This window comes from Chelonoidis abingdonii, chromosome 4 (genome assembly GCF_003597395.2).
Source record: "Chelonoidis abingdonii isolate Lonesome George chromosome 4, CheloAbing_2.0, whole genome shotgun sequence".
In the NCBI taxonomy this organism is placed as follows: Eukaryota; Metazoa; Chordata; order Testudines; family Testudinidae; genus Chelonoidis; species Chelonoidis abingdonii.
This window is the reverse complement of record NC_133772.1, coordinates 7,284,004-7,311,165: the sequence shown is the minus strand read 5'-3', so window position 1 is coordinate 7,311,165 and position 27,162 is coordinate 7,284,004. Positions and strand designations below refer to the sequence as shown.

Here is a 27,162-nt window from a genome sequence, read left to right as displayed (position 1 = left end):
AGAGAGAATGGGGGTGTGGAGGGAAGAGTTGAAGATGCTGCTGTGGTGGTGAGCTGGGGAAACTGTGACGATGGAATTGCCTGTGAGGATAGACAAGGGAGGCAGTGGAGAAGGATTGGAAGGGAACATTAAATGTTCTGTGTTGAGTGATTGGTTTGAATGAGAAAGGAGCAGCTGGAGATGAGAGATTGGACAAAGCAGAACAGTAATTACTCTGTGCTGGGGTAAGGGGGATATAGGCCTATGCGGAAGACCTTAAAAACAAAATCAATTCCCAAAGCCCGATAGAACACTTATTTGTATGCATCTTTAAAATTTGCAGCCTTATTCAGTGGAACGTCCTTTCAGATGTGTTGACTGTCCTGTTACAGTAGATAAGCATGTTAACTGGTTGATAGTTAAGGGCGTCAGTTAGTGACTAAAAATAAGTTAATCTCTCAGTGAGAGTTGTGTATCATTATTCCAATTATGCAGATGTAGAAACTGAGTCTCAGAGATGTTAACTGACATGCCCAAGCCTATAGAGTGAGTCTGTGTCAGAGTTGGGTGAGACCGCAACATCTCTTGATCCCCAACCTAGTTCTAAGACCTCTAGACCATGTTTTCCTCTTCAAACTAATGCTTATACAGTATCTTGAAGATGCGGAGGGCATTATTAATATTAAATATATGTTAAATGGTTATTTTTCCTGACTTCCCTTGTTAATTGGTTTTTTTTTTCTCCCCTAGATAAAGCGTGGAGTTCCAGATGTCAAGTTTTAATTATTTTATGATTTTTTTAACAAATATGGATTGAGGAATGGTTTTACATGGGAGAGGGAGATGAAAATGGAGCAGCTTAGAACAGACTTAGATTCCCAGGCCATGGGTGAGAAGGGCCCAGTCAGCATTGTTTTAATTATCAGTTGCATTCTGGCGTTTTAACAGAATTGTCTGAAAACTTTCAAGTCTCACCTCACCTGCCCAGGATTTTGTGGAGACCATCACCACAGAAAGGATTTGAAATTCAACTTTGTTCATAAAAACCAAGTGGAAACTAGAGTTTTGGGTGTCATACAAAAGGGAACAAATAGGAAGAGGACAAAAACGCACAAGCCAACTGACTTCACCCTCTAACCCCCCCTTTCAAAGAAAAGGATTTACAGCTCAACCTCGCACCAGCTGTTACCCAGCTTTAGCTGTCAGGAGAGAAATAAATAAAATTAAACAACCACCGCTAGCCAGCCGCAGATCCTGGTGAAATCAGGGAGTGTGTTTCTGCGACTGCCTCGGGTGAGGGGGAGGAGAGGGCCAAGCAGTGTGAGGAAGACAAGCACATTGTTTCAGGATAACCCCGTTCACCTGAGCGGTGACTGGAGGAGACTGCTGGATACCAGGAACAGATTAAAAAGCAAAAGGAGAGGAGGCTACCTTGGGATTTTGGTGTGGGTTTTTTTCAAAGAAATCTAATGGTGGCATATTCCTGAGTTGGCCACCTTTCCCGGAGTACTCACCAGAGTGGAAAGGACTTCCTCAGCTTGGCATCCCTCCGTGTGCTGCAGAGTTCTACAACTTCCATTTGCCACTTTCCCCACCCTAACTTATAAAATCTCTTTGCCTCTACTTTTGAAGCCAGCCTTTGCCACAAGCTGCTTGGGGAGGTGCTTCTGCACCTGTAGTTTGGCTGCTCCGAGCTATTGTGTTCCAGCAGTAGTTTAAACTGGAATTCAGGTTCCCATTTTATTTTTTAAATCTCCTTCTGTACATCCCCAAACTCTCAGGGAGCAGCGTGAACTCCCTTGGCTGTGTTCTTGGACCTCTCCCTTCAGGAATCGGTGTGGATCCTTCCTCTGGATTATTTCCTCCTGCCTTCTGCTCCATTTGGATCATTCTCTAAGTGTATTTCAGGAAGTTGGGTAACTGCTTACCCCCACGGCTTCTCCCTCCTGTCTTCCCCCTCTACCCTCCTCCTCCTCTCTTCTGAAGGTCCCTTCCCCCTTTTCGTGTCCATTCTGACTCCAGTTGGGCCTGGGCTATGCTGCAGGGTGGATCCCCCACCAGAGCTCCAACATGCCAGCAGCATCTGGAAAGAGATTCAAACCCAGCAAATACGTCCCGGTCTCAGCTGCTGCCATCTTCCTAGTGGGAGCCACCACCCTCTTCTTTGCCTTCACGTGAGTTACAAATTGTTTGCCAGGTATAAGGAGCTGGGCCTGCTGACAAAGTGACTCGGGGCTACCTAAGACATCAAATTGGCCCCAAACTCTACTATGACTGAGTGTGGAGGTCAAATCTGGGCAGGGGGAGAGGTAAGGTGACTTGATACAGGAGTTAATCTCTTGTCAGGAGCCTGCTGAAGAGATGGGAGGGGATGCTTCCTTTTTTAATCTAAAGTCTGGGCTCTGCAATTGTGCTTTTTAGTGTCAGAGTGGTCCCCAACCAGCCCCACCACCTCAGCTGGGTTCAGATACATTTTATTTGGCTTTTTCAGTCAAGATAAAGTCAGAGGAAATGGCACACACTGAATCCTATCCAGTTGCCAGAGCAAGGTGCCTTGTAGCTGTTGAGCCACAATTCTCAGCTTCTTGCTGTCTTTGTACTTTTGGAGTAACACACAAGCCTTAGCCCAAGGATCATATTACAAATCATCCTGTGTGTGAATAGTGGTCCCATGTGACCTCTATATCTGTGATGAATCTGGAAGAGTTTTCATATATTGGGGATAACCAAAGCCACAGGCAGTTTTTTAGATCCAGGAAGGATGTTAATAGTGTGTGTATAATAATTATTTAGAGAGTTAACAGAACTGACTTGGAAGATACAAGGGAAAGTCCAAGGAATAATGCCCTTTGACTCCCACACAGCCCCCCCTCCCCATCTGGTTCACTCACTGCAGTTAATCTGAGATTTTACTCAAGAGTGGTCTGAGGGGTTCAGTATCTCTGGAATGGGACTTGATTTACCTGTGGGATTGGGAAATAACCATGCCAGGGGTTGACGAGTAAGGATGGTGATAGATAATCATGCTGAATACTGTTAGGCATGCGAGAGCGTTGAGATATAATAGTGCTGGTTGATGTGACAGGGCTAGGGGATGCCTGTGCCAGGCAGTGATGTTACAGGAGAATCATGCCCTCAGCTGTGAGGGGCCTTGGACTGTGGTGGGCATCAACCTATTTTTTCTGGTGGGGTAAGTTTTTCTGGGGTAGGGTTCTTTTTATCCTCATCTGAGGCAGAGCTCACTAAGTTCTGGATTCAGTGGCAGGCAGGCAGAGTAAGACCTCAAGGCCTGGGAAGGACCCAGTTTATGTGAGTTATTGCTGTTCCCATCTCATCCCCCGTTCTTGGAAGAGTGTCTTGATTCCAAGGTATGAGAGTTAGAACTGAATAGCTCAGGTGCCCTTGACCTTTAAGACTCTGCATATTATACACTGCATGAAGGGTGTGGCTGTGGCTCTCCTAAATACTAGGGTATGCAGGAACCCCAGACCACATGAATGAGAGAGTCCCTCTAATTCCATTCAGTAAAATAGCAATACACATGTGACTTCTGAGGGATTAAAGCTAGCGCAGGGAGTGGGGAAGAGGGAATGATCTGTGTGCTGGAGAGGCTCATTGTCAAAGCAATGAGATGTTGCCTCTTTGCTGAAGCCTCTGTACTATTCAGGCTACCCTTGGGTTTTCTCGCCAGTGCCTGCTGGTAACCACATGTGAGGGGTTCTGGGAATGTTAGAATTATACCAGTATTGTATTAGAAATATCTTGATTTTTTATGTGAAGTGAAATCTTTCCAGTGTTAGGGCTTGGTCCCATTGTAGAGGGGAGGAGGAAAGCGCATTGGGTGCTCAGATGCCCACTTTTCTCAGGGTGGACTTTTTAGTTCAGCTGCCTCTGGTTGGCCATCTGGCCCCATCTCCAGCTTTAATCTTGCTGAGACTTGAGAATGGCTCCTTCTCTCTTTCAGCCTCCGTGGAGTGTGGGAAGTGGTTGTGAAGCTTCAACCACTGAGCAGAGATTAGTCAGGTACTCAGGATAGACAGGGCTCAAACGTACCAATATAGACTAGTCGAGACTGATGCAGAAGAGATGTCCCTTTAGAACCTACCCAACTCCAGTGGAGACAACTGTCAGTCAAGCGCTTCTTCCTCTCCCTGCCTGAGTGGATGCTGCCTTTCCTCTTCAGGGGTCCCTCCTCTTCCGAGTGCCTCTCAAACACTAGCTGCTCTGATGTCTGGTCTTTGTGGAGCACATCTACCAGATGGCATGAGTGAGGAGCTGCCGCTGGGAATGGAGGGGCAGCTGAGAAATGCACTTAGCTCCATTCATGAGTTGACTTGCTGTTGCTGAGAGCCTTTTATTAAGACTTGGGCAAGAATTTCCCCTGCTGGGCGTTACTGCCTGAACCCTCGCTTTGAACTGGAGGAGCCACTAATATTGGCTGGCAAAGGGATTGATTAGTGTTGGGCATGGGCGGTGGGGGGAACCCCACTTCTGGTGGCTGAGGAGGCAGTGTGTTACTCAGCATCCTGGAGTCCAGGGAGATTACTAATGAACCCAGGAAGCTGAATAGCACATAATCTCTCCTCATCCACCCCAGAACCTGCATGGGGCATAATAAAGAGCAAAAATTTCTCCCGCCAAACCCGCAACCTGGGTCCCATGGCAGTGGCTGCACCAGGGGAGACAGAGGCTCCCCTGGCCTATTATACCCACTGCCCATGGTGCTGTGGGGAAACACCTTAGATTGTTCAATAGAGGAGTGAAAAGAGAAGGGCAGGGCATGCTTTTTCCCCACTTGCTACTTCGTCATAAAGCTGTAGAGTTGAAAGGGTGGTTGGAGAGTACTAAAGGACGATATATCTAGATAGGGAGGGTAGTGCTGGTTTGATTGCTCCCCAGTGTGATTTGGGGTGACTGACATTTTGTCCAGTAGCCCTCAGAATTCCCAGCATAGGGACTCAAGGCATCTATTTAATTAGACATGTTTTCGTATATCCACTTTGACTCAGGTGCTGAGGGGTGAAAGGAAGACAACACCCTTGCCGTTTTGGGCTGTAAAATATCATCCCCCTGACAAGTAAATTGATTGATGGTGCCAGCCAGGTTGTGTAGCAGTGTGCGCAAAACGGGGAAAGAATTGGGGCTTGCCCTCCAGATCTGTACTTTCTCCGTGAGTTGTCGTTTGTGTCATTTCCCTGCTGGAATAAGATGCACAGTCTGTTTTTCCCATCATTGTGATGTGTAGCATCTCACAGTGGTGCAGAAGAGTGTAAAAGTAGGAGAAAAGGGGGCAGTCCCCACCAGTCTGTGAGCCAGCAACTGGACAGGTGTGAAAAATCACTGAGTATAAGAGTGAGCTCCCTTCTCCCACTAGATCTTCTTCTCCCAGGGCTGCAAGCTGCAAAGCCTTGTTGCAATTACTTAAACACCTGCACCGTTGAGCAGGTTTGTTCAGGATGGAAATACCTGGGCAGAGTCATTTAATTGTAGGTCAGTTGAAGTTGTTTAACCTACTTTACAGCGTCAGATTAAAACTGAAAGCACCGCCAGACAGGAGCACAGCTCAGAGAGGCCAAAACAGTACATTGCCAGTCAGATTATTGAGGGCTACGTTGTATTGTTTCCTTCAGCTCAGAGACCGAGTCCCCTCTTGATCCTCTTTTTTTTCGCACAGCTACTTGAGGTGGTGGAAAGGAACATAAGGCTGCAAATCTGATTTTATTCTCACTTGATAACAATTCTTGAGATTGAATCGTTGTCCTTGTATTTTCCCTCCTCTGACACTTGTGAGCCGCTTGGTTTTTGGCTACAGACAGGTCCCCTCCCCTTTTGGTGTCCCTGGATAGTGACAGCAGCAATCAGGTGACAATGGTGCAAGCCTGGTATGTTTCAGTCTGCTCTCTCCACAGCCTGTGGTCAGGTATGGGAGCAGCCCAGTCCCAAACTGCCTCCAGTAGGACTGCTCACTAGGGCTGTCTTGTTTATTGCAGGGTTGCTTACAAGGGCTGTGCTGCTGGCATTGTTTCTAAAGCATTTGATTTGGAAAACAAAACACAGTAGTTACACGGAGTTAAACAGAAGAGAGATAAGTCTTTACATGGAACCTACTTTTTTCTCCTTAAGATCATAGAAGATCAGAGTTGGAAGGGACCTCAGGAGGTCATCTAGTCCAATCCCCTGCTTAAAGCAGGACCAGTCCCCAGACAGATTTTTGCCCCAGATCCCTAAATGGCCCCCTCAAGGATTGAACTTTCAACCCTGGGTTTAGCAGGCCAATACTCAAACGACTTGCAGGTCTCTCGTTGGCCTGTGATGATAATCCTCAGCAATGGGGTGTGCGAATCCCACGGGTGCATGAGTTTCTATTTACACTGCCTGGATGGCTATCTTTGGAGATTTTGTGGCCCATGTGGATCCTTCACTGCATCTTTCCAGCATGTAATCTGTGCTGCCCATTAGTCCATCTGAGACCTGACCTAGGATTTACGTGCCTAAGTCAAGAAGTCCATTTTAATGTATCGACTTAGTTAGGAGAGGCATCAAGTCACATAATATGGTTTAAACTAGTTGGGGTCATCGGCCACTATTGAGACGAAGCTGCAAAAACAGAATTGACTTGAGTGAGACTAAAGAAGGAAGTGAGCTATGTCCCCCATTCTCTTCTTGGAAGGAGGAAGAAGCTGTGAATTTGTATTGGGAGTTTCTCCTGAACATTTCCAATCATTTAGGACAGGGAAAGCCGTTTGGGATCCATTTCTCTCCCCCCTCCCTTCACACCCTTCCAGGCCTGCTCCCCTGAGTTTCTGTAAACCTAGTTTTCACTGTCTTTCCCCTTTTGAAGACAATTTGGCCATCTATATAATCTCACCTTTCACAGAGGTTTCGTAATGTACAGCTGCTGTTTGTCCCTTTGCTCAAATTCCTCCCAGAATTCCTAGCTGCCCTCTCTCCAGCTCCCTGATTAAGCAACACAATTGCCCACTTCCCCAAACAAGCTGCTATCTCTTATGTTTTAGTCTGTACCAAAAAAAGCAGCCAGTGGCTGCTAACCCCTCATTCCCTGTCCTCCTTCAGTCACCCCAGTCCTTTTTCTTATGGGCATTCTGCAGAAAGAAAAGCACTATCCAAATGCAAGGATGAGTTTGGATTTTCATCTTGCTGTATAGTACTTGTAGTTTGAAAGCATTAGAAAGTGAGGTACCCTGAGAAGTAGTATCTCAGGAGATATGAAATGAAATATAGTCTTTTGCACTGACGGTTGCAGCTCTGTTTCAGTCAGGGGGATGGTGAATGGGGTATGGATTCTCTGTCCTGCCTCTGGGGCCCCAGCCAAACCTGTGCCAGCTCAGTAGTGATGGAAATTCATCTGCTCACAGCTGTTCGGTTCCTATTTGAAATGAGTTGAAGACTGTATGGGTTGCAAGGATGGCTGTCGGCCCGTGTTCTTCTTGTCTCTTTCTTTACAATGAGCCTATTCCTATGATACTTGAGTGCCTTACATGTTTGTTAAAGTGAATATGCACATTTCTTCACTTGGTTTATTGGAGGCATTTTGGTGGCATTATTTTTGGCAGGCTGGGTTGTTTTATAGTGGATCTTTTTTTTTCTGAAGGTGCTGAGATTTATGATCACTCTGATCTCTCTTGAGCTTGCCTGAGTACTGATAAGGCTCAGTTTCTGACAGTCACATGAGTCTATATCACAAAAAAGCCACTGGCATTGATTTTCCATTTGTCAGTCTCAGCTGAGACCAAGGGCTGAATGGGTCAAGGAAACCTAACTTCCCTTTCCATAGGAGGAAATGGGAGCTTGCTCCTGCCCCATGAGGGTGGGTGGGCAATAGTGAAAGTAAAGCAGGAAGTGTGATCAGATTTGCCTGGAACTGGGTTGGAATTGGGGTGGGCTGTGGTATCAGGCCTCCCAGTGGGCCTTTCACAGGGAGTCTGAGCAGAGGGTCCTAGCTGTATTGCACCCCTTGCAGTCTTGACAAAATGCAACCACATGGAGCTGGAGGGTTATTTGCAATGAGGGTTTAGCGAGAAACTGGAAAGGCCAGACTATCCCCCCCTTCACAGTTCAGCCAAGTGAATGTGATAATGCCAGCAGCATCTACTCTTAACTATACAGAGGGAAAGGTCAGAGTGCAGCACCAGAGTCAGACATGGGGGGTTGTTTCCTGTGAAGTAATTGTCTCCCTGGGGGAAATGAAATAGCCACTAGAAGAGGAAGAGGAGGGGGTTTTGGGGGTGTGATTGTTCCTGTGCTATAACTGCTATCTTTGGGGAGAGAGGAAGATCTGGCTGCATTAAAGAGCACGGTCTATGGCAGGGGTGGGCAAACTTTTTGGCCCTAGGGCCACATCAGATACAGAAATTGTATGAAGGGCCGGGTAGGGAAGGCTGGGGGAGGCTATGCCTCCCCAAACAGTGAGGCAAGGCATGGCCTGGCCCCCTATCCAGCCCCCCAGAACCCCAAGCCCCATCCAACCCCCCCAGTCCCCATTCCCCGACCGCCCCTGGGATCCCCGCCCCATCCAATCTCCTCTGCTCCCCACTCCGTGACTACCCCGGGATCCCTGCCCCTATCCAATCTTCCCTGCTCCCTACCCCCTGACCACCCCTCCTGGGGTCCCCTATCCAATCCTCCCTGCTCTCCCCACCCCATGTTATCTGTGGAGTGGGGGAAAGGGGGGCTCAGTCCTTTCCCTGTGCATGTCCCCTGCTCGTTTGGCTGCTCTCCTTGGCAGTCAGGCAGGGCTCGCTCCCTGTCTGGGCTTGGCTGCTGGGGACAGGGGCCAAGCATGCTGGAGGTGGAGGGAGGCCTGGCTTGCTCTGCCCCTGCCCCTGGCAACAGGGCCCAGGACCTTGACTGTCCTCCCTGAAACTCCCCCTGATAGCGCCACCCTGGAACACCAGATCTGGCGGCGCTATAGCCGTGCCGACCGGCCAGAGCTGCAGCCACGCTGCCCAGGTGCTGGGGGAACTGTGACTGCGAGGGAGGCAGGGAGGGGAGCAGAAAGGGAAGGGCCAGGGGCTAGACTCCACCCCGCTCACCAGGCTGCTGCGGGAACTGGGCTGGCTCCTCTGCAAGCCTGTCCTGACCCCGCTCCCTGCCAGGAGCTCAGGGGCCAGAGGGAAGGGTCCTGCAGGCCGGATGTGGCCCGCGAGCTGTAGTTTTCCCCCCTCTGGTCTATGAAGTAACTGGTTTCTCCAAGTGTGACTAGCAGAGAAACCATCTATGCCTCAGCTCTCAAAGTATGACTCAGTTTGCCTGGTAGGCTGAACTGTTGAGTTTCCAAGCGCTCTGTTGTTATCTACCATGGAAAGACAAGCCTCAACAACTCCTCTGGAAATCAGTTAGTTTCTCTCTAAACGTAAGAGCAAGCCTCATTTCCCTGGGATTCAGATGGTCACTGAGGCTGCTATGTGGAGAACCCCACCTCCAGGAGCATGGAAACATTCACTGTCCTTGCTGCTTCTCCTGGGGCATGTTGTAACTCAGTGTGGGGAAGTCCAGTCTAGCTAGGAGCATGAAAGACAGGAATGCATTGCCCTGTCTATCTTCAAATAATGAGGCTTCCTTCCAGCATCAGCCCGGGCCCCTGCTCTGCAAGGAGCAAATGGTACCTGCCTAGGACTTTCTTATCTCTGGTGCTTGGAGGGTGGATCCAGGCACTGTTGCCCTTGAGGAATTCTCACTGTGCTGAGAATCTGAGTTTGGGAATCCTGGCACTAGTGCCTGGTATGCGAATCTTTGTTTGCTTGGAGGGTGAAGTCTGGAACAATTAGCTAGTAGGACCTTAACATCAAAGTGCACTAGTGTCAGGCTTCACATTTCCTGGAAGTGTGGATTCCGCACACCCAGAACACCTAGAGCAGGGATCGGCAATCTTTGGCACACAGTCTGCCAGGGTAAGCCACCTGGTGGGCCGGGCCAGTTTGTTTACCTGCCACATCCGCAGGTTTGGTGGATTGCAGCTCCCACTGGCTGCAGTTCGTCATTCCAGGCCAATGGGGGCTGCCAGAAGTGTTGCGGGCTGAGGGAAATGCTGGTCGCCGCTTCCCGCAGCCCCCATTGGCCTGGAATGGCGAACTGCAGCTACTGGGAGCTGTGATCAGCTGAACCTGTGGATGCGGCAGGTAAACAAACCGGCCTGGCCCACTAGGGGGGCTTACCCTGGCGGGCCGTGTGCCAAAGGTTGCCGATCCCTGACTTAGAGGCTGGTAATATGAATCCTGATGCTAGCACACTGGTGTGCAGGTTCCACAATGTAAAGGCTGGGCAAGTGAATGCTGCCATTAGTGCCCTGAGCGTGGCTTCCACTGCCCATGAGTGGCATGAAAGTGTGACTTGTGTTGTTAGTCTGCTGTGGCTGCTGATGTGCTTAGGAGCTGGAAGTACAGGTCTTGCTGTGGCTGGTGTCAGGAACACTAAACCCCTGGGGTGTGGATCCTACAGATCTGGAAGAGAATGTTTTTTTTCTCTTGTGGAATCTGGGCATCTCTGAACTTTGGCTCAGTTCCTGAACTCCTGCTCTGAAATCCCAGACTGGAATGGCTTTGAATCCCCAGCCTGCTGTTCTGGATATAAAGTTCACTGTGTACTAAATGGTCTTGGTTTGGCAGCTTGCCTGCCTGGTGTGCTATTACTAGACCTGATATGGGTGGGTATAGACTTTCCCTAGGGCAGATAGGGGAGATTGAGGAGCTGGTGCTATGCAATCTCTTTCGTTTCCTGTTAACTACATGGAGAAGAATGTGTTATGGAGGCTCTGAATACCCAAAACACTCTTGGAATGGAATAAAAAGATTCCCCAGTAAAGTACTTGTCTTGAGCATTCCAGAGCTCATTCAGAGTTGGGGAGGAGGATAAACTGTTGGAGTTAATCCCTTTGTTCCCTTTGCAGTTGGAGACTTGTTCTGTCTCTGTTATGATTCTGGTTCACTGGGATCACTACTGGGGCTGAAGTCAGGCTGCTTTTGTTTTCTTACCCAGCTGATCCTTGAGTGTCCATCACTGTCTCTTAGAAACTTGACTGCTTCTTCCTGAAGTGTCCAGGGGAGGGGGTCCACTTTCCTCCTTGCTTGGGGTTGAATTTGCCCTCTGTACTGGAATGCCCAATTGGGGGGTTCTGCCATTAATTCCCCTCAGGAACAGTACATCTCCCTGCTGGAAGACTGGTTACGTGCTTTGTTGGCATTGCGAGGGAGAGAGGAGATGGTGTGAAAGTTTTCCTGTTAGAAGGTGAAGTTCTCTGTCCCAGATCCACACCTGCAGCTGTGCATGGCCTCTACTAGCTTGCAAAGGTCCAGCTTCCTACATTCTTCTTTGTGGGTTTTTTTTGGCTCATTCACTACTTGAGCACTTATCATGGAAAGTGAGGTAACTAGTGACAAAGGCTGAATGGGTCTCCCTGACTGTTCCCCTTCCCTCTCACCCTAAAAACTTCAATGAGGCTTTACTTTCACTTTCTTGAAGGGAAGGGAAACTTGCTCTTGGAGAGGGGGGAGCCATTCCAAAATTATACGTGTGACACCCCCCCACATCAGTCTTTTCCCTCTACTAGGCTCACCCTTTCCTCCTCTGGTTAACAACCATGTTTTCCTCTTCAGTTCCCTCCCCACAAGTTGCTGTCCTCCCAAAACACCTCTCCTCCACTTCCTTTCCTGTTCAGCAGAGGGAAGAGCTAGGGAGTTGGGCAAAATTCCAACAATAGCTTATAGTCTGAGCTGTAAAATCAAGGGTTCAAGGGCAGGGATTGGGAGTGACTCAGCTCTGCAAGGCCAGCTACTACTCAGCAACTCCCTGTAGTAGGAGGGAGAAGAGGACGCTGCCGTGAATGTGGTGGCTGCCTTGTAGAGAAGGGACCAAACTTACTCCCTGCCTTGTGAGCAGAGAGGGGACCAGCCCATCCTCTCCCCTGGATTCACCTGCATGGATCTGCTAGGGAGCTGACGTCTCAACCCCCTCCCTAGAGAACCAGGAACTGAGTGGGTTCAGAGCTCTGGCCCTCCAGAGTGGAGAAAGTGCGAGTGGTTCCCACAATCGCTGACCTTGAAGCCCTGGCCTCACAGCTGAGCGAGTATATTGCTGCTATTGGAGTCTTGCCCAACTCCCTCTCTCTTTTACTGCACCATGCTATGCACCACCAGGGGCTTCACAGCTCCATGTGGCTGCAGGAAGTCCAGAAACTAATCAACTGATGGCAACTCAGTGAGTGACTCCTTCAGTGCTTATAGCTTGGCTGTTTGCAGTCTCTCTTCAGCTGTCTTAAAGGAGTGAAGTTCAGCTGCTTTTGCAATATCCTTGGATATAGATAGCTATATGAGGTCCTGCATTCCAACTTCTGCCCTATATGCTCTCCCTATTTTATCTTTCCTGGCTAATTAATAGTCACCTCACCTCTGCCAGTGGCCCCAGATCAAGAGGTACTTTCTTCTCTCTCTGGCAGCGAGGAGCAGAGGAAGAAGCTCTGCCTTTTTGGGGGCCCTGTGAGTGTCTTATCCGTCTGCAAAAACACTAGCCAAGTGAAAAGCGTCATTCTACCAATCCCTTGAATGGCTTTTCTAACCATTCTGGACTCCCTCCTGGGCCAGTGTCACGCAGTTGAGCTCACAAGGAGCGTTGGAGTGGTGGGAGATGGGCAGTTATTACAGAGGCTAAGTTTCACTGTTCATAGTCGTGGGTCCTGTGGTATGGCATGTGGGTCTTCCATTGTGACGACATTTGGAATTGCAGTCTAATAGCAGCATGGCTCAGATTTCAGGTCCTGAGCTCCCCTTGCTGGCAGGGACTGGACCCCAGAAGAAAGGTGGAATGAGCACCTTGAGTCGCTGAGCAATTCCCAGGCCAGCCTTTGTGAGGAGAAGATACAAACCATACACAGATATATTGCTAAACTCAAAGTACAGGCTCATTGGTATGCTGTAGATTCACAGGTGTCTTGGCTCTCCTTGCTAGCCATGCTAGTTCAGCTCTTGCCCTGCAGGAATGCTTGGCAGATGTTACCAGTGAGGGATATTGGAGTCATCTGTAATCCTAGGAATACTGTAGTCTTGCGTAGTGGATGGGGTGGTTAGTATGAGGGGTCTCTCCCTCCTTAGTCCAGGGTATGGCTTCATTGCATAGTTAACATGGGTGCTTGGCACCTGGGTCTGAGCACTGAGGTTAGCATAGCCTGAGGGGTTCCCCACAGCCAAGCCCCATCTACATTATTGTGTCCTCACTGTTTTGGCACTTGCCCGTGTGTGTGTGTGTGGGAACATATCCCATGGCTCTGTGTGCAGAGATGCTCTAGGATTTTTTTTCCTAGTCAGTTGTCAATTGAAAGAGAACTTGTCTGTCCTTTGGGAGGAATCGTGGGGAGACTGTGGAGGATTATCAGCACTCAAGTGAGTTAGCCTGTCTCTTCATTGCAAAGTGGGCAGGTTCCAGCCCAAGTTAAAGTGGGGCCTGGGTTCTAACCCCCCCCACCCCAGGTAAGTTAGACTAGGCTTAAACCACCTCTCAGTTTGGGGTTTTTCTGTGTGGATTGTAAGGGGGCTTGAGCTAGAGTCTGGGTTAACTGTGCAGAGAAGAGATACATACCGTTACTGATGTGACATATTCTGAGATAGCGAGCCAGGTTCAGCTTCTTGGTGTCGCTTCTGCCCTCACCTTTCCCTAAGGAAAGCCCCATGTGTTGGGTGTGATTTCAGAGGGGCTTCCACCTGTACAAACTGCACTCTTATTTGTCCTATGCTGTGATCCCTCATCAGCAGCATGTGTAACGTGGGAACCATGAGGCTCAATTGTCAAGTGTAACCCTCTCGTAGCAGTGTTTCTTCCTTCCTTTCTCAGATGGTGCATGTTTGGTTCCTGGCCTGAATCTTTTTAGGCAGCCACTGTAGAGAACATAAAGTGGCAGAAGTGGTCTTTAAAGCCCTTAAAGTGGAGCGACTTCCCCCTTCCTCAGTGAGTCATAGGCTGCTGGATTTCTCTGCACCAACCCTTATCTGACACCGTCTGCCTTCAAGGGACTCCAGCGTCAGGCAGTCAGGCCTCTGCTGAGGTGGATTGTAAAGTCAAGTCCCTCCTCATTTGCTTGGCCAGCCCAGTCAGGGCACCTGATGCTGTACAATCCATAAAGGAAAACACAGTCTGTGCCCCAAGAAGCTGTTGGACTACCCTGAACAGATGAGACAGTTCTAGGTATTGCGTCAGGAGAGGGGGAGGAATGGCCAGATGCCCAGGATGCCAGTGAGATGAAGATCACTTTTGAGAGAGGATTGACACTGAAAGATGCAAGGTTTAAGGAGGAATTTGTCCAAACAAAAGGGGTGGTGGTGGTGATTAGGTGCCCAGGAAACAGCCCCACGTATAAGGGGCAGCTTGGATGCAGTGAGGAAGGAAGGCGGCTTGGGCAGGGGCTGAGCAGTGCAGAGCTTTGAAGGGGAAGGCAGTGAGGGGGGAAATCAGGGAGGATTTCGGGGTTGATGTGGTCTGAGTTGTGGCAGAAGGGAGGATTTTTAGCCACCCCAGGAAGGGTGTCCTTCAAAAGCGCGGTAATTTTGCTCCTTGTCTGCCTGCTCCTTGCAAGGCTTTTCTCATGCAGGGTGCCCCCGGCTGGCTTCTGGAGTGCAGCTTCATGTGCCATTCTGAATCACTGTGGGGGAATCCCCCTGCCAGGAACGGAAAGGATTGAAAGCCACCCCCTCTACCCCACACACTTTTGTTTCCTTTCTGGTACTGATATAAAATTACTAAAACCTGTCTAGAATCAGGAATGGTGTAAGGCTGCTTGGGTGCTCGCAGCAGTCACATGCAAACTAAGCTTGATGCTGTCAGTCAGGCACAGAATGAATGTGCTAGGGGTGGGGTCGTGACACCCCAGGCTGCCTCAGTTTCACTTCACACAGCCTGCGTGGTACATTGTTCTCAGTCTCTGACCTGTGCATGATGGGCAGTACTTAGCTTTCTGTGGCTAGTGGCTGTTCAGGTAGGAAGAAACCTAGGGTATGGCTCATTGCAAGAGGGGCTTGTTGGAGCAGAAATTGCAATCTGTAGCACCTCTGCTATCCAAGGACTTTGTGAGTATTAGTGGATTTAGCCATCTCCCTGCCCCCACCTCCCTGTGTGTGAGACTGATGGGGAAACCCAGAAGGGAAGTGATTTGCCCAAAATCACTTAGCAGGTCTGTGGCAGAGTGTGGGACAACACCCAGGAGCAGGGCTCAAGCCATGCCAGAATGGTCCAGTACACGGTTTCGGCACCTTTTTTAGGAGCTGGAATGGCATTCCAGTACTTCTGCTAGTCCTGGGCCAGGCGACTCCTTTCCCTCCTGGGTTGCAGAGCATCCTTTGAGGCTATTCAGTCAGTGAGAGTGTCACCACTTCCTCCACCCAGGCCAAACATGGTGTGAGAAAGTGAGAGCCTGCCTGGTGGTGGGTATATTGGGAGGGACACTGACCTGGATGCAGGCTCTCTTCCCATGGCCTGCCAGGAGAGAGTGACGGGAATTAATTGGGTTAATTATTAGGTGGGAAATGAGCAAGCCTGCCCCACCACTGCCTCCAGCTGGGTGTGGCCACCAGCACCTCCCTTCCTACTTACCTGCTCTCTGGTCATCTCTCCTTTCTCCCCATGCCCTTATCTCCCTCCGCCTCCCTGCCCTTCTTTCATCTCTCTCTCCCACTGCTTGAAGCTGCATGCCAGGAAAGGTGTGTGCAGCGGCTCCTCCCTTGGCTTCCAGGACAGGCACATATTGTTTACCTCTCCCTTGCGTCTCAGCACGATTCCTCTTCCTACCAGTCCTATCCAGGCCTCACTCCACCTGCTGGCAGCTCCCCGCCTTGCCATGCACTCCCAGAACAGGCACCGCTAACAGAGCATGTGTGCAGGCACAGCACAGGCAGTGGCAGTGCTTGCTTCCCCCAGCAGTGTCTAACTCTAGCCCTGGGGTGATGAGAGACTCTTCAATCTGTGGCCTGTCCAGCCATAGTCCCTCTGCTGAGACTACTAATGGGGAGGATTAAGTAAGTGCTGGTGACTTTGGGATGGGAACATCTGTGCATTGAGAAATGTACCAAGGCCTTTCCCAGTTCCCCTTGCACAAGCAGTACAAATAGCTGTAATGGTTCTGACTGCATCACTGCTTCAGCACCATGATGGGAAACAAAAGTGGGATAGGAGTAACTCACTATGAACCACAGGATTGGAACTGATGCCCTAGAGCAGACAGACTGTGTCCAGTTCCCCGAGCCCTCCCCTCTTCTCCGTAGCCTGCCCCCTAGCCCTTTCCTCCCGGCACCACTGGACTGCTTGCCTCTTGCTAGGCCTAGGCTGTAGGTGTTGGCATTTGAACATCTCACACTTTGATTTTGGTTAGCAGTGCCAGAGCCAGGGTTCATATAGCACATGTGGCTGCTGTTGCCCCACCCCTGCCCTCCATTGGAGATTGCCTGTGTTCCTACTGACCTGCATGTGAGAGGATGGTTAAAGTGGGCTTTTCTGTCCTAGCTGTCCCTTTAAAGGGACTGTTCAATGATCCGTCTGGCAGCGGAGGAGGGGCTGGAGAGAAACAAGGAGCAGTGGGGCAGGCCATCCCTGCCCAATCTAGTATGTTCCCCACAACTGCTGCCCCAGACTCTGAGGCTACCATGGATTACCCCAGTCATGCCATATGTCATCCTGTTCAGCCACCCATGCGCTCTCCTCTCTGTCTCTGTGCTCCTGCTGCCTAAATCCCTCTGTGTGTATTGCAGACTGCTCTGAGTTTGGGGAGGGGGGAGAGGGGAGAAGGACAGATGCTGCCCTAGATCTGTGGGATTAAACTCCCAGCAGCAAAGCAGATTAGGGTATTACACTGGCGCCTTCAAGGGGGAAGCCCACTATCTCCTGAGCCCAGGCTCCTCCAGGGGAGGAGGGACAGTGATTCCCCTACCAGTGTACACCATTTCTGACACCACTCTCAGCATCCCTCCAAACCATCCTGGGATTCTGGAGGAGCTGTTAGCCAGCCAGCTAAACACCCGGCAGTATGTGTGGGTGAATGGGGGGGCTCCGTTTAGAACAGGGGTAGGCAACCTATGCCACGGGCACGCGAGCTGATTTTCAGTGGCACTCGCACTGCCTGGGTCCTGGCCACCAGTCCGGGGGGCTCTGCATTTTAATATAATTTTAAATGAAGCTTCTCAAACATTTTGAAACCTTATTAACTTTACCTACGACAATAGTTTAGTTATATATTATAGACTTCTAGAAAGAGACCTTCTAAAAACTTTAAAATGTATTACTGGTACACAAAACCTTAAATTAGAATGAATAAATGAAGGCTCAGCACGGCACTTCTGAAAGGTTGCCGACCCCTGATCTAGAATGAGGGGCATCTGAGCCCTGTCTCCCCCGTGGCACATCTTGCCCTCCCACACCATATGAGTTTTCCAGAGAGTGGGTGGTGGCATATTTCTAAGGGACGTCACACCAGTAACATCACTTGCACCGCAGTACGCAATCCTACTCTGTAGTGACTCCTGCTCTTCCAGTCATGCCTTCTACTTTGCCAATGCACCTCAGTCTGGCTCCTGCCCGCCCCACCCAGCCTTCAGCACTGAAATACACCTCAAGGTTTATAGAAGCCTTTTGTTGTATGGGTCTGGTTAATTCCAGCGGGTCTGCGTAGCGTGGTGGGGATTCTCTATATAAGGTTGGAATTCCCTTATCACTATCTACCCTATTTTGACCTCAGCCCAAACAGGCTTAGCACTAGCAGAGTATTAGCCATTGTGGATCTCAGACCCACCACCCATGACTGAGCTAGATTTTATTATTTGTATACAGTAGCACATGAAGACCCTGGCCAGGGACTAGAGCATGACTGAACTGAGCACTGTACATTATTTATTAGGAGTATTATGGTAGCACCTAGTACCCCCAGCCAGGGACCAGAGCACCATTGTGTGGGCGCTGTATAATCGCAGAAGAAAAAGGTGGGCCCTTCCCAGATTTCCACTCTGATTCCATCCTCCTTGCTATAACTAGAGACCTTTTTTCCTAAAGTATTCCATCCTCCTGTACAGCCTAGGTGCTTGTGACTGACTTTGTCCCCCAGAGGGCACTGGGAAGCGCACAATGAACTTCTTTGCCACCCCCCGCCCCCATGGCAGAGTTAGGACTGTTTGAGGAGCCTTAACTGACTGTCCCAGCATTCAGACATAGGGGCTGTCTTTTTCACTTGGATGTTCTGCTTGGGTTCTTTCTGCTCAATAGCCGCTTTCCCCACTCTTACCTGGTCTCCTTGCACGTGCTGTGTGGGACATTTTTTTCTCTTGCAAGCTCTCTGTGTATGGAGCTGCTGGTCAGACTGGCTTATCCTGTTTCTCTCCCTCACTGTCTAGTTTGCCTTAAGCAGTTGGGTCAGTCCTGCTTTTGGTTTGTCCAGGGCTCCCTCTGTTTTAGGTAATTTGGAGGCCCTATTCCTGTAGTGTCTCATACCCCAGGTACCCTCATACCCCATGTGAGGCAGGGCAGTGCTATTATCCCCATTGTACAGATGGGGAACTGAGGCACAGAGAGGCCATGCAACTTGCACAAGGTTACACAGGGAGTCTGTGGCAGAGCAGGGACTTGAACCCAGCTCTCTTAAGTCTTGGACTGGAGCCCTAACCACAGGGCCATCCTTCCTTGGGCACAGACTGGGGGCATGGTTAGGTCCCACACAGCAGGCTGGAGCCATCATTTAACGGCTGGGCATGACCATCTTGTCCTCCAACATGGCTGAATTTGGAGGGGACATTTGTGATGGGGTGAAAGGGGAGGACTGTTCCTCACTCTCCCCTTCCAGTGGATTTTCCAAGCTGGTCGGAGGGGCCCACGAGAATGCTTCCCTTATGTGCCCATTGCTAATCATTTCACTTCCTGGACTCTCTGGGTTCCCCATGGCCAGCAGCTACTGTTCAGAGTGTGGAGGGTATGTGCTGCATTTCAAAGTCAGCTACAGGCGGGTAGGGAGAGGTTATAGGAATGAGTTTCTATACCAGCCAGCTCAAGCAAGAGCTGGTGCTCAGTGGAATAAGGTTAGGATCTAGCCAGAGGACCTGTAGCCCAGGAGACAGGCCAGTACTGTTGGGCATTGTTTCTGCTGGAGGGCCCAAGCGCCCCCTCTGTCCCAGAGGAGGGACGCAATCAGTTCTGTGTACCCTAGTCTCCCAGTGCAGCTTGGCTATTTGGTATACCCCTGTCCTGCTGAGAAGGCTGCAGGCGAGTTTCCAAGTGCACTACTGTCCTGATTGGCTCTTCTGGAGAGAACCAAGGGGAGTGGCCTGTTGTGGGAGGGGAAGGGTTAACGGCTGTGTGTTGGGAATTCTTTGGCTCCTGTGTGATGCGGTTCCTAAGCTGTCCTGTGGAGTATGAATCCCCTCCTCCAGTGTTCGCCCAGTGGGAAATATGACCCACCTATCGGGGGTGGAATGTGGACTTCCACTTTGGGACACTGCAAAGCACAGCAGGGATGGCTTGTCCAGTGCCTAACACGTCCATCCCCTCGCTCTATCCTCTGCCCAGCTGCCGCCCTACTGAGCTCTGCAGCAAGGAGCAGCAGTGGGGAAAGGGTATTAAAGGCTACTCTTGCTGCCCTCAGACACAGAGTTGAGGGCAGGACTCCATCCTCACCCCTTTCCAGTTCGCAGCTCCAAACAGCATTGCCTGGAGTCCCTCCTTGGCTAGATGAGTCTGAAGGGCTTCTCTTGGGGTTGCAGAATGCAGTTATTAGACTAAATCGGGGAAGTGCTGGTGAGAGGGGTTGGGCGCTTCCTATCTGGAGTCCAATTAGGTCATGAGTCAAGGTGATTTTGCATTGTCTCATCTCTTGTGTCTGTGTGCAGGTGCCCAGGGCTCAGCCTGTACATCTCCCCGATCATCCCCATCTACAATGCTGTTGTCTTCCTCTTCGTGCTGGCCAACTTCAGCATGGCCACCTTCATGGACCCGGGTATATTCCCACGAGGTGAGAGCTGTTCCCACCTCAGTGCAGCCCAGGAAGTGTCTTGTCAGGAGCCAACTCTTTCCATGCTCTGCTGATGACAGGACAGGGGCTGATACCTCAGATCTCCAGCTTCAGGGCATAAGGCTGGCCACAGGGCTGAGGAAAGAACCTCTTTGCCCTGGTCATATGGTATTGTGCTGGGACATGCATTGTGAGGGTTTTCTTTTTTCTGTCATGTCTGGTGTTGGCCGCTGTTGGAGCCAGCATTCTGGATCAGATGGACTGATGGCCTAAACAGATACAAATTCTGTATTCCTGGATCAGGTCCCTGAGCCTCCCATGGTCAGCAGACATCTGAGTGGCCAAGGCCTAGGAGAACCTCCTGATAGATGGTTCAATATTTGGGGCCATCTAGATGGCCCCTGTGCCTGCTCAGAATGCAGACTTCGGGATTTTCCTGTTAGGGGGTGGCTGATGTGTCCAATGTAACAGCATCGGGACAGCAAAGACTGACGGTTGTCAGAAGCTCTCCCAACTTGTGGGGGCAGATAGCAGCTGGGTTTGGCCTGTGACTTCCCAGTGCTCTGACTTATTGCTGTGCTGGGCATTTCCCCTCCCTCAGCAGAGGAAGATGAGGATAAGGAGGATGACTTCAGAGCCCCACTCTACAAGACAGTGGAGATCAAGGGCATCCAGGTGCGCATGAAATGGTGTGCGACGTGCCGCTTCTACCGGCCCCCGCGCTGCTCCCACTGCAGCGTCTGTGACAACTGTGTGGAGGTGAGGAACCGCCGGCAGGGCAGGGTGCAGGCTGGACTGCAGTGATCTGAGCTACTGTGCCTGCAGCACCCTGTGTATTGCACAGCTCCGCATGCCAGTGGTGGTCCTGTGCTGTGCTTGGGTGCAGGACATGGAGGGTGGCTCTGTCTGTTTTGCACTCTATTTGCCCTATGGCTTACGGGGTGAGGACCCTAGAGGACAAGGGCATATTGTACTCTGTTCCCTGTGGCAGGGGAGTGGGAGAGCCTTCTGCTCTGATCACCATGAAGTTCAGACAGTAAGGGTCCTATACTCTGATCCCAGGTAGGGGTCTGTGCTCTCCCTGGAGGGTGAGGAACCATGGGAAGGGGTGTGGTGACATGGCAATTTTGTGCTCCACTCTCCCTGTGAGGGGAGGAGCGGAGGGGTGGGGTGGCATGGCAATCCTGTGCTCTGCTCTCTGTTCAGGGCGAGGTGCCAGGGGGGCCTGTGTTCTGCTTGCCCCATGGTGTAGGTTGGCTTACACCTGTAGCTCTCTGCTGTTGAACAGAAGCCTCTGACTGTTTTCTGCCCTTCTCTTGTAACTGGCAGGAGTTTGACCATCACTGCCCCTGGGTGAACAACTGCATCGGGCGGCGCAACTACCGCTACTTCTTCCTCTTCCTGCTCTCGCTCACCGTGCACATCATGGGCGTCTTCGGCTTTGGCCTGCTCTATGTCCTCTACCAGGTGGAAGAGCTCTCTGGGGTTCGCATGGCCGTCACGTATCCTCCTCCCATCTCCACGGTGCAGTGAAATCCTGCCTAAAACAGCAGACCAGGAGAGGGTTGTCTCCCATGAGTGTGGGGTGCCAGGAGATGAGCATTGCAGGCTGGGGAAGGGATGTCTCCCAGGTGCATGGGGGTGCCAGGAGAAGAGCATTCCCAGTCGGGGCAGGAGGAGCAGCGGGGGTTGGAGCGGGGAGTGTATATGAGAACAGCACTGTGGTTGGTTCCTTGACTTCGCTGGCAGCATGGCTGTGATGTGCGTGGCTGGCTTGTTCTTCATCCCTGTAGCTGGCCTTACGGGGTTCCACGTGGTGCTGGTAGCCAGGGGACGCACTACCAATGAACAGGTATGTGCTCTACAGGCCACAGGTGTTTGGAGGGTGGGAGGGGGATGAATGGCCGGCCGGCCTCCCCTCCCTGCATCTCCGTACTGGCTCCCCTGAATGGTTCTCTGTCTCCCACAGGTTACGGGTAAATTCCGGGGTGGTGTGAACCCCTTCACCAATGGCTGCTGTAAGAACGTCAGCCGTGTTCTCTGCAGCTCCCCAGCTCCCAGGTAAGTCTGTCCCACCTGCTACAGGGAGATCTGAGCCAGCCTGTTTAGCTGTTCTGGGAGGTGGATGTCTTCATATGAGTGTCTGCTTCGCTAGGGCAAGTGCCCACTCTCTGCTTTAAATCCAAACCTGCCCCTGGGTATTCTCAGCGCAGCTACCAGCATCATGCTTATCGAGGCATTTGCCTGGGGGAGCCGCGTTCAGGGGAGCCTCCTGGCTTTGTGGGAGGCTTAGATGTCCCCTGTAGAATTGCTTGGTGATTGGGGAACTGCATAGCTAAAAGCACCCTCATTCTGGGCTTAGCCTCATAGAGCGCATGGCTCTTCTCTCCCCCTCCCTCTCATGGGGGTCCCTCCAGGGCATGCAGCTCCTTCCCTTAGGGTGCCAGCCAGGCAGGAGCAGTCTGCGTGCATAGGGCACTGTCCCAGCTCAGCCGTTCTCGTGTCGAGTTCAGTGCTAACCTCTCTCCTGTACTTCACTAGATACCTCGGACGACCAAAGGCAGAGCAGACAGTGTTGGTGAAGCCGCCCTTCCTGCGGCCTGAGGTGTCAGATGGACAGGTCGCTGTCAAGATAATGGACAACGGTATCCAGGCTGAACTGAAGAGAACAAAGGTGAGGAAGACGGCACCTGGCAGGGAGAGCCCAGGGGTGCAGTGTGCAGCCGTGAGTAGGAACCGAGTGAGCCATTCACGTGCTCCCTTTTTTCCCCTCTCTGTGGTTTCACTGTGTTCGTCCAGCCTGCCCCACAACTGAAGCCATGTTCCTTCCACGTGGCGGCCACTGCTGCATGAGGCTCACACCCTCCCTCTGTCTCTCTCTCCTCCTGGGTAGCTCCAAGGCACCTCTTCCCTTCCCACCTGGCATCTGAGCCGCAAGTGGACATTGCTCCTGGGATGCCTTGTCAGCCAGGAGGCAGCAGGGCCCCTCTAACACCACCTCACTTCTGCTGAGCCTAGCAGGGAGGACCTGGCGTCCTGCCCCACCCTTCTGATTGCTCCTCTGCCCTTTGTCTCTGCAGTCCAAAGGAAGCCTGGAGGTGATGGAGAGCCAGTCTGCCGATGCTGAGCCGCCACCCCCACCCAAGCCAGACCTCAGCCGCTACACTGGTCTGAGGACGCACTTAACCCTGGCCACCAATGAGGGTAAGGAAGGCATGCCAGCTGATGAGCAGCTGTGCCCCACCTGTCGCAGGACGGGGAGCCAATGGGCACAGCCCAGGATTGAGATGCATCGGCAGAGCCCAGGGCTGGGATAGCAGCGGGAGCTGCAGAGCAGAAGTAAAGTGCATTAGCAGAGCTGCGCGTAGAAGTGACTGGGCAGTTTTAGAAATGTCTCTTGGAGCATTTGCAGGGCTTAGTTTGTGTTGCACACAGCCTAGCGAAGGGCAAAGCGGAGCTGGTGACTGCGTTGCCTCGATTGTACTGATCCCTGGCTGGGAAGGTTGCTGCAGTGACTCTCTGGACTAGCGAGTTAGAATGGTTTGTGCTGCTACCCTCGTGTGTGGGAAGCCAGGATCTAGAAGGGGCCTGAATCTTGTCTGTAGCCTGATGTCACGATGGTGGTGCCTGTCCTGATGTGTAGGTGGGAGCTCAGATGCTGGTGCTAATTTCCCTCATGTAGGCATTATCGCTGCCTCCTGGCCTGCCAGTTCTGTCCCCTGCTGGGAAAGGGAATCCAAGGGAATGTGTGTGGAGAGGAGACATGGTCTGGTGACTAGACTATCTTCCTGGGAGTCCAGAGCTCTGGGCTCTGACTGTCTCATTTAGTGACACCTTGAGTGAATGGCTTCCCCTCTTTGTGCTGCATTTTCTCCAAGTGTTTGCCTGCCTCTGAGAGATGGTGTTGAGCTCTGTCTGTGGGGAGAGGAGGCATGAGATACTGGGGTCATTGCAGAGGAAGACACTGTCCTTGTCCCAAGCTGTTTCCCAGCTGACTGGACCCAGCAGTTCACACTCCCCATAGGATGGGTCTGTGCTGGAATGTAGCGAGGCTGCATAGGTAGAACTACAGGGTCTGGTGGAAGAGGCGGCATTTGGACAGAATGGGGCTAGGGTGGAGGCAATTCCAGGGTTAGTGTGGGAGGAGCTGGAGCAGTGGGAGAAGAGGCTTTGGAAGAGGCAGATAAGATCTGGGCAGGGGTAGAGCCTCGAAGGTGATGGCAAGATGCTTGGCCTTGAGGCAGGAGGTGAGGGCAAACTCTGACGTCTGTAACGTCAGTTGGACAGAGCTCCCAAAATGCCCGGCACACCTCCCCACCCTCCCTTGCCAGGAAGAGAAGAGCTGTGGGCTTTTGCCTGCGCTCAGAACAGGCAAGGCTCTTGTGTTGGAGCAGTGTTAAAGACAATCCACAAAGCCCAGACAAGATGGGCACTAGGGCAGGACTGTCTGCTGCAGCATATCTCCAGCATGGTTAGTGAAGCCCCTTGATTATTGCGCAGCTCAGTTTGGTGTTTCTCCGCCAGTCACAGGACCCCTTGCTCAGCAGAGTGGAGCCAAGAACCCATGACCCAGCACTGGCTAGGCTGCACGCAGGGCTGGAAGCTGCCTGCCTGATCTCACTGTTGGGAAATGACCCTTCTGCTCCATTTCATCCCATTCCCAGTGCTGCCCTTTGGCCCATCTAACCCAATTCCTCCCCCTCCTTGGTGTCCCAACCCCCATCCCAGGCTCAGAAACGGTTCTCACGGATCAGCACGATGACTGTGGTGTCCCCCAACTGCAGGGAGAGGACCCTGCAGTGAGGCCGCGAATGCCGTGTATGAGTGTGTGTCTCTTGCTCTTCCCCCCTCCACAGACAGCAGCTTGCTAGGCAGGGACAGCCCTCCAACTCCGACCATGTACAAGTACCGCCCTGGCTACAGCAGCAGCAGTGCCTCAGCTGCCATGCCGCACTCGACCAGCGCCAAGGTAAGCTGCCCTTGGAAGACCTTGGGGGCTGGCCCAGACTGCAGGGTGGGGGTGAGGAGTGACTCTGAGGAGATGCCCGTGGGCAAGTGGAGGCAATAGAACGGGGATATGCAAGGACTAAGTGTCTCAGAACGTGTTGGTTCTGTCCAGCCCCAGGCCACCCACCCAATCATTGCCATTGGGCTGTGGTGTTATAAGGGGACAGGTTCATGGTTCCCACAGGACTCAACACTGCCCCTGAGGACAAGCCTGGGAGAGGGGTCAGGGCCCTTCTGAAGGGGATGTTGCCCCAGCTCCTGAAGCTGAACTTGCAGGGCAGTGCGGGGTGGGGTGCTGAGTTCCCCCTGCCTTATCTCCTGGGATGTGTCCCCTGCCCTGCCTGCAGGGATGCCCTATGCCAACCCTACAGGGCAGAGCTGGGGAGAACGTGGGGGCTGGGCTGTGAGGGGGCTCCGGACCCTTTTAGGGGAGACCTTGCTTTGAGCTCCTCTGCCCTGTCTCGGGGTATGCCTGGTGAGGAGTCTGCAGGGTGGAACCCTGGGAAATGGGGTCGGGGCTGGGCTGTCTCTGGAGGTGCCTTGTACCAGCCCCCAGGACAGGTTGGAGTGGGTCTCTAGTTCTGTGGGTATTAGGCGAGGGGGTCTCTGACTATACCATGCATCTCCTGTGCCCTGCAGCTGAGCCGAGGGGACAGCCTGAAGGAACCCACCTCCATCGCCGAGAGCAGCCGGAACCCCAGCTACCGCTCGGAGCCAAGCCTGGAGCCCGAGAGCTTCCGCTCTCCCACCTTCGGCAAGAGCTTCCACTTTGATCCACTGTCAAGCGGCTCGCGCTCCTCTAGCCTCAAGTCGGCCCAGGGCACGGGCTTCGAGCTGGGCCAGCTTCAGTCGATCCGCTCAGAGGGCACCACCTCCACCTCCTACAAGAGTCTGGTGAACCAGACGCGCAATGGCAGCTTATCATACGACAGCCTGCTCACCCCCTCTGAAAGCCCCGACTTTGAGTCAGTGCAGGCTGGGCCGGAGCCAGAGCCCCCCATGGGCTACACCTCGCCCTTCCTCTCGGCCCGCATCACCCAGCAGCGTGAGGCCGACCTGCACAGCCGCTTCCCTGGTGCCGGCTCGCCCAAGCACCCACCCCCCTGCGAGCCCTCACCCATGCGCTATGACAATCTCTCCCGCCACATTGTGGCCTCCATGCAGGAGCGGGAGAAGCTGCTGCAGCAGTCACCTACCCCGTCGCCCCTGGCCAGGGAGGAGGACACAGGACTGGTGGACTCAGGCATCCAGTCAACACCGGGCTCCAGCAACGCCCTACGCACCAGCTCCTCCTCGGACGATTCAAAGCGCTCACCGCTGGGCAAGAACCCACTGACCCGCCCAGTGCCACCCCGCTTCGGCAAACCGGAGCCACTTCGGGTACGCTCGCCCGACCTGCCCACTGCCCCCCAGCTGGGCAAAGTCGTGTCTTACAGCAGCCAAAAACAGTCGCCTCAGGCCAGCATCCCGGAGACAGAAGAGGTGGCCTTGCAGCCATTACTGGCGCCAAAGTAAGTACCAACTCCGCCCACCGCGCACTTTATGTGTTCTTTGACTCGGCGGGGGACAAGCTGCCTGGGCAAGCACCCCACCGCCATGCCGACGGAGGAGCTCGGAGGGAGTCGACAGCACGCAGGAGGGAGAGGCTGGGGGTGATCCACAAGGAGTCCTGCCTGCCCTTGTCTGGCCCTTCCCCCTCCTCCCTCCAACACATGAACCAGAGAGCGTGGTGTGAGACAAACCCTCTCTTCCCCCACTCCCAGCCATGCCCCTCCTCTCCCCTTCCATCCAGGGAGAGCCATGTCCTGCTCTGCCTTTCCCCCATGCTGGGAAGTGCCCTGTGTCTGTGAGTTACCTGTCCCCCATCCCCAGTGCAGTGTAGGGGGGTGAGACCTCCCTCCACCCTTCCGAAGAGTGTGGGGCGTGTACTCTCTCTCCCTCCTGTGCCTAGAGAGAAAGCGAGGGTGTGGGTGTGTGTGTCCCACCCCTCCCTGGGGAGTAACACAGGCTGTGTGTGTGTGTGTGTGTGTGTGTGTGTGCCTGCATGTCCGACCCCTCCCTGGGGAGTGCACAGGCTGTGTGTATCTCCGTGTGTGTGTGCGCACGCGCATGCCTCTGTCTGACCCCTCCCTGGGGAGTGCACAGGCTGCATGTGTGTCTGTGTGTGTGCTCGTGCACGCGCATGCCTCTGTCTG

The 27,162-nt window shown here is 52.4% G+C and overlaps 1 protein-coding gene across 2 annotated transcripts in view; it reads left to right on the top strand.

Annotated features, from left to right (window-relative positions):
* The window catches only part of ZDHHC5 (zDHHC palmitoyltransferase 5), a 41,707-nt gene that overhangs the window by 12,169 nt on the left and 2,376 nt on the right, over positions 1-27,162 (top strand). For both annotated transcript variants that reach the window (XM_032775809.2, XM_032775808.2), the window contains exons 2-11: positions 730-2,153; positions 19,839-19,960; positions 20,562-20,719; positions 21,290-21,462; positions 21,710-21,812; positions 21,930-22,021; positions 22,502-22,634; positions 23,041-23,164; positions 24,817-24,929; positions 25,607-26,478. In XM_032775809.2, coding sequence (XP_032631700.1) covers positions 2,050-2,153; positions 19,839-19,960; positions 20,562-20,719; positions 21,290-21,462; positions 21,710-21,812; positions 21,930-22,021; positions 22,502-22,634; positions 23,041-23,164; positions 24,817-24,929; positions 25,607-26,478 — 1,994 coding nt within the window. In that variant the 5' untranslated portion in view covers positions 730-2,049. The remainder of the gene's footprint in view (positions 1-729; positions 2,154-19,838; positions 19,961-20,561; positions 20,720-21,289; positions 21,463-21,709; positions 21,813-21,929; positions 22,022-22,501; positions 22,635-23,040; positions 23,165-24,816; positions 24,930-25,606; positions 26,479-27,162) is intronic.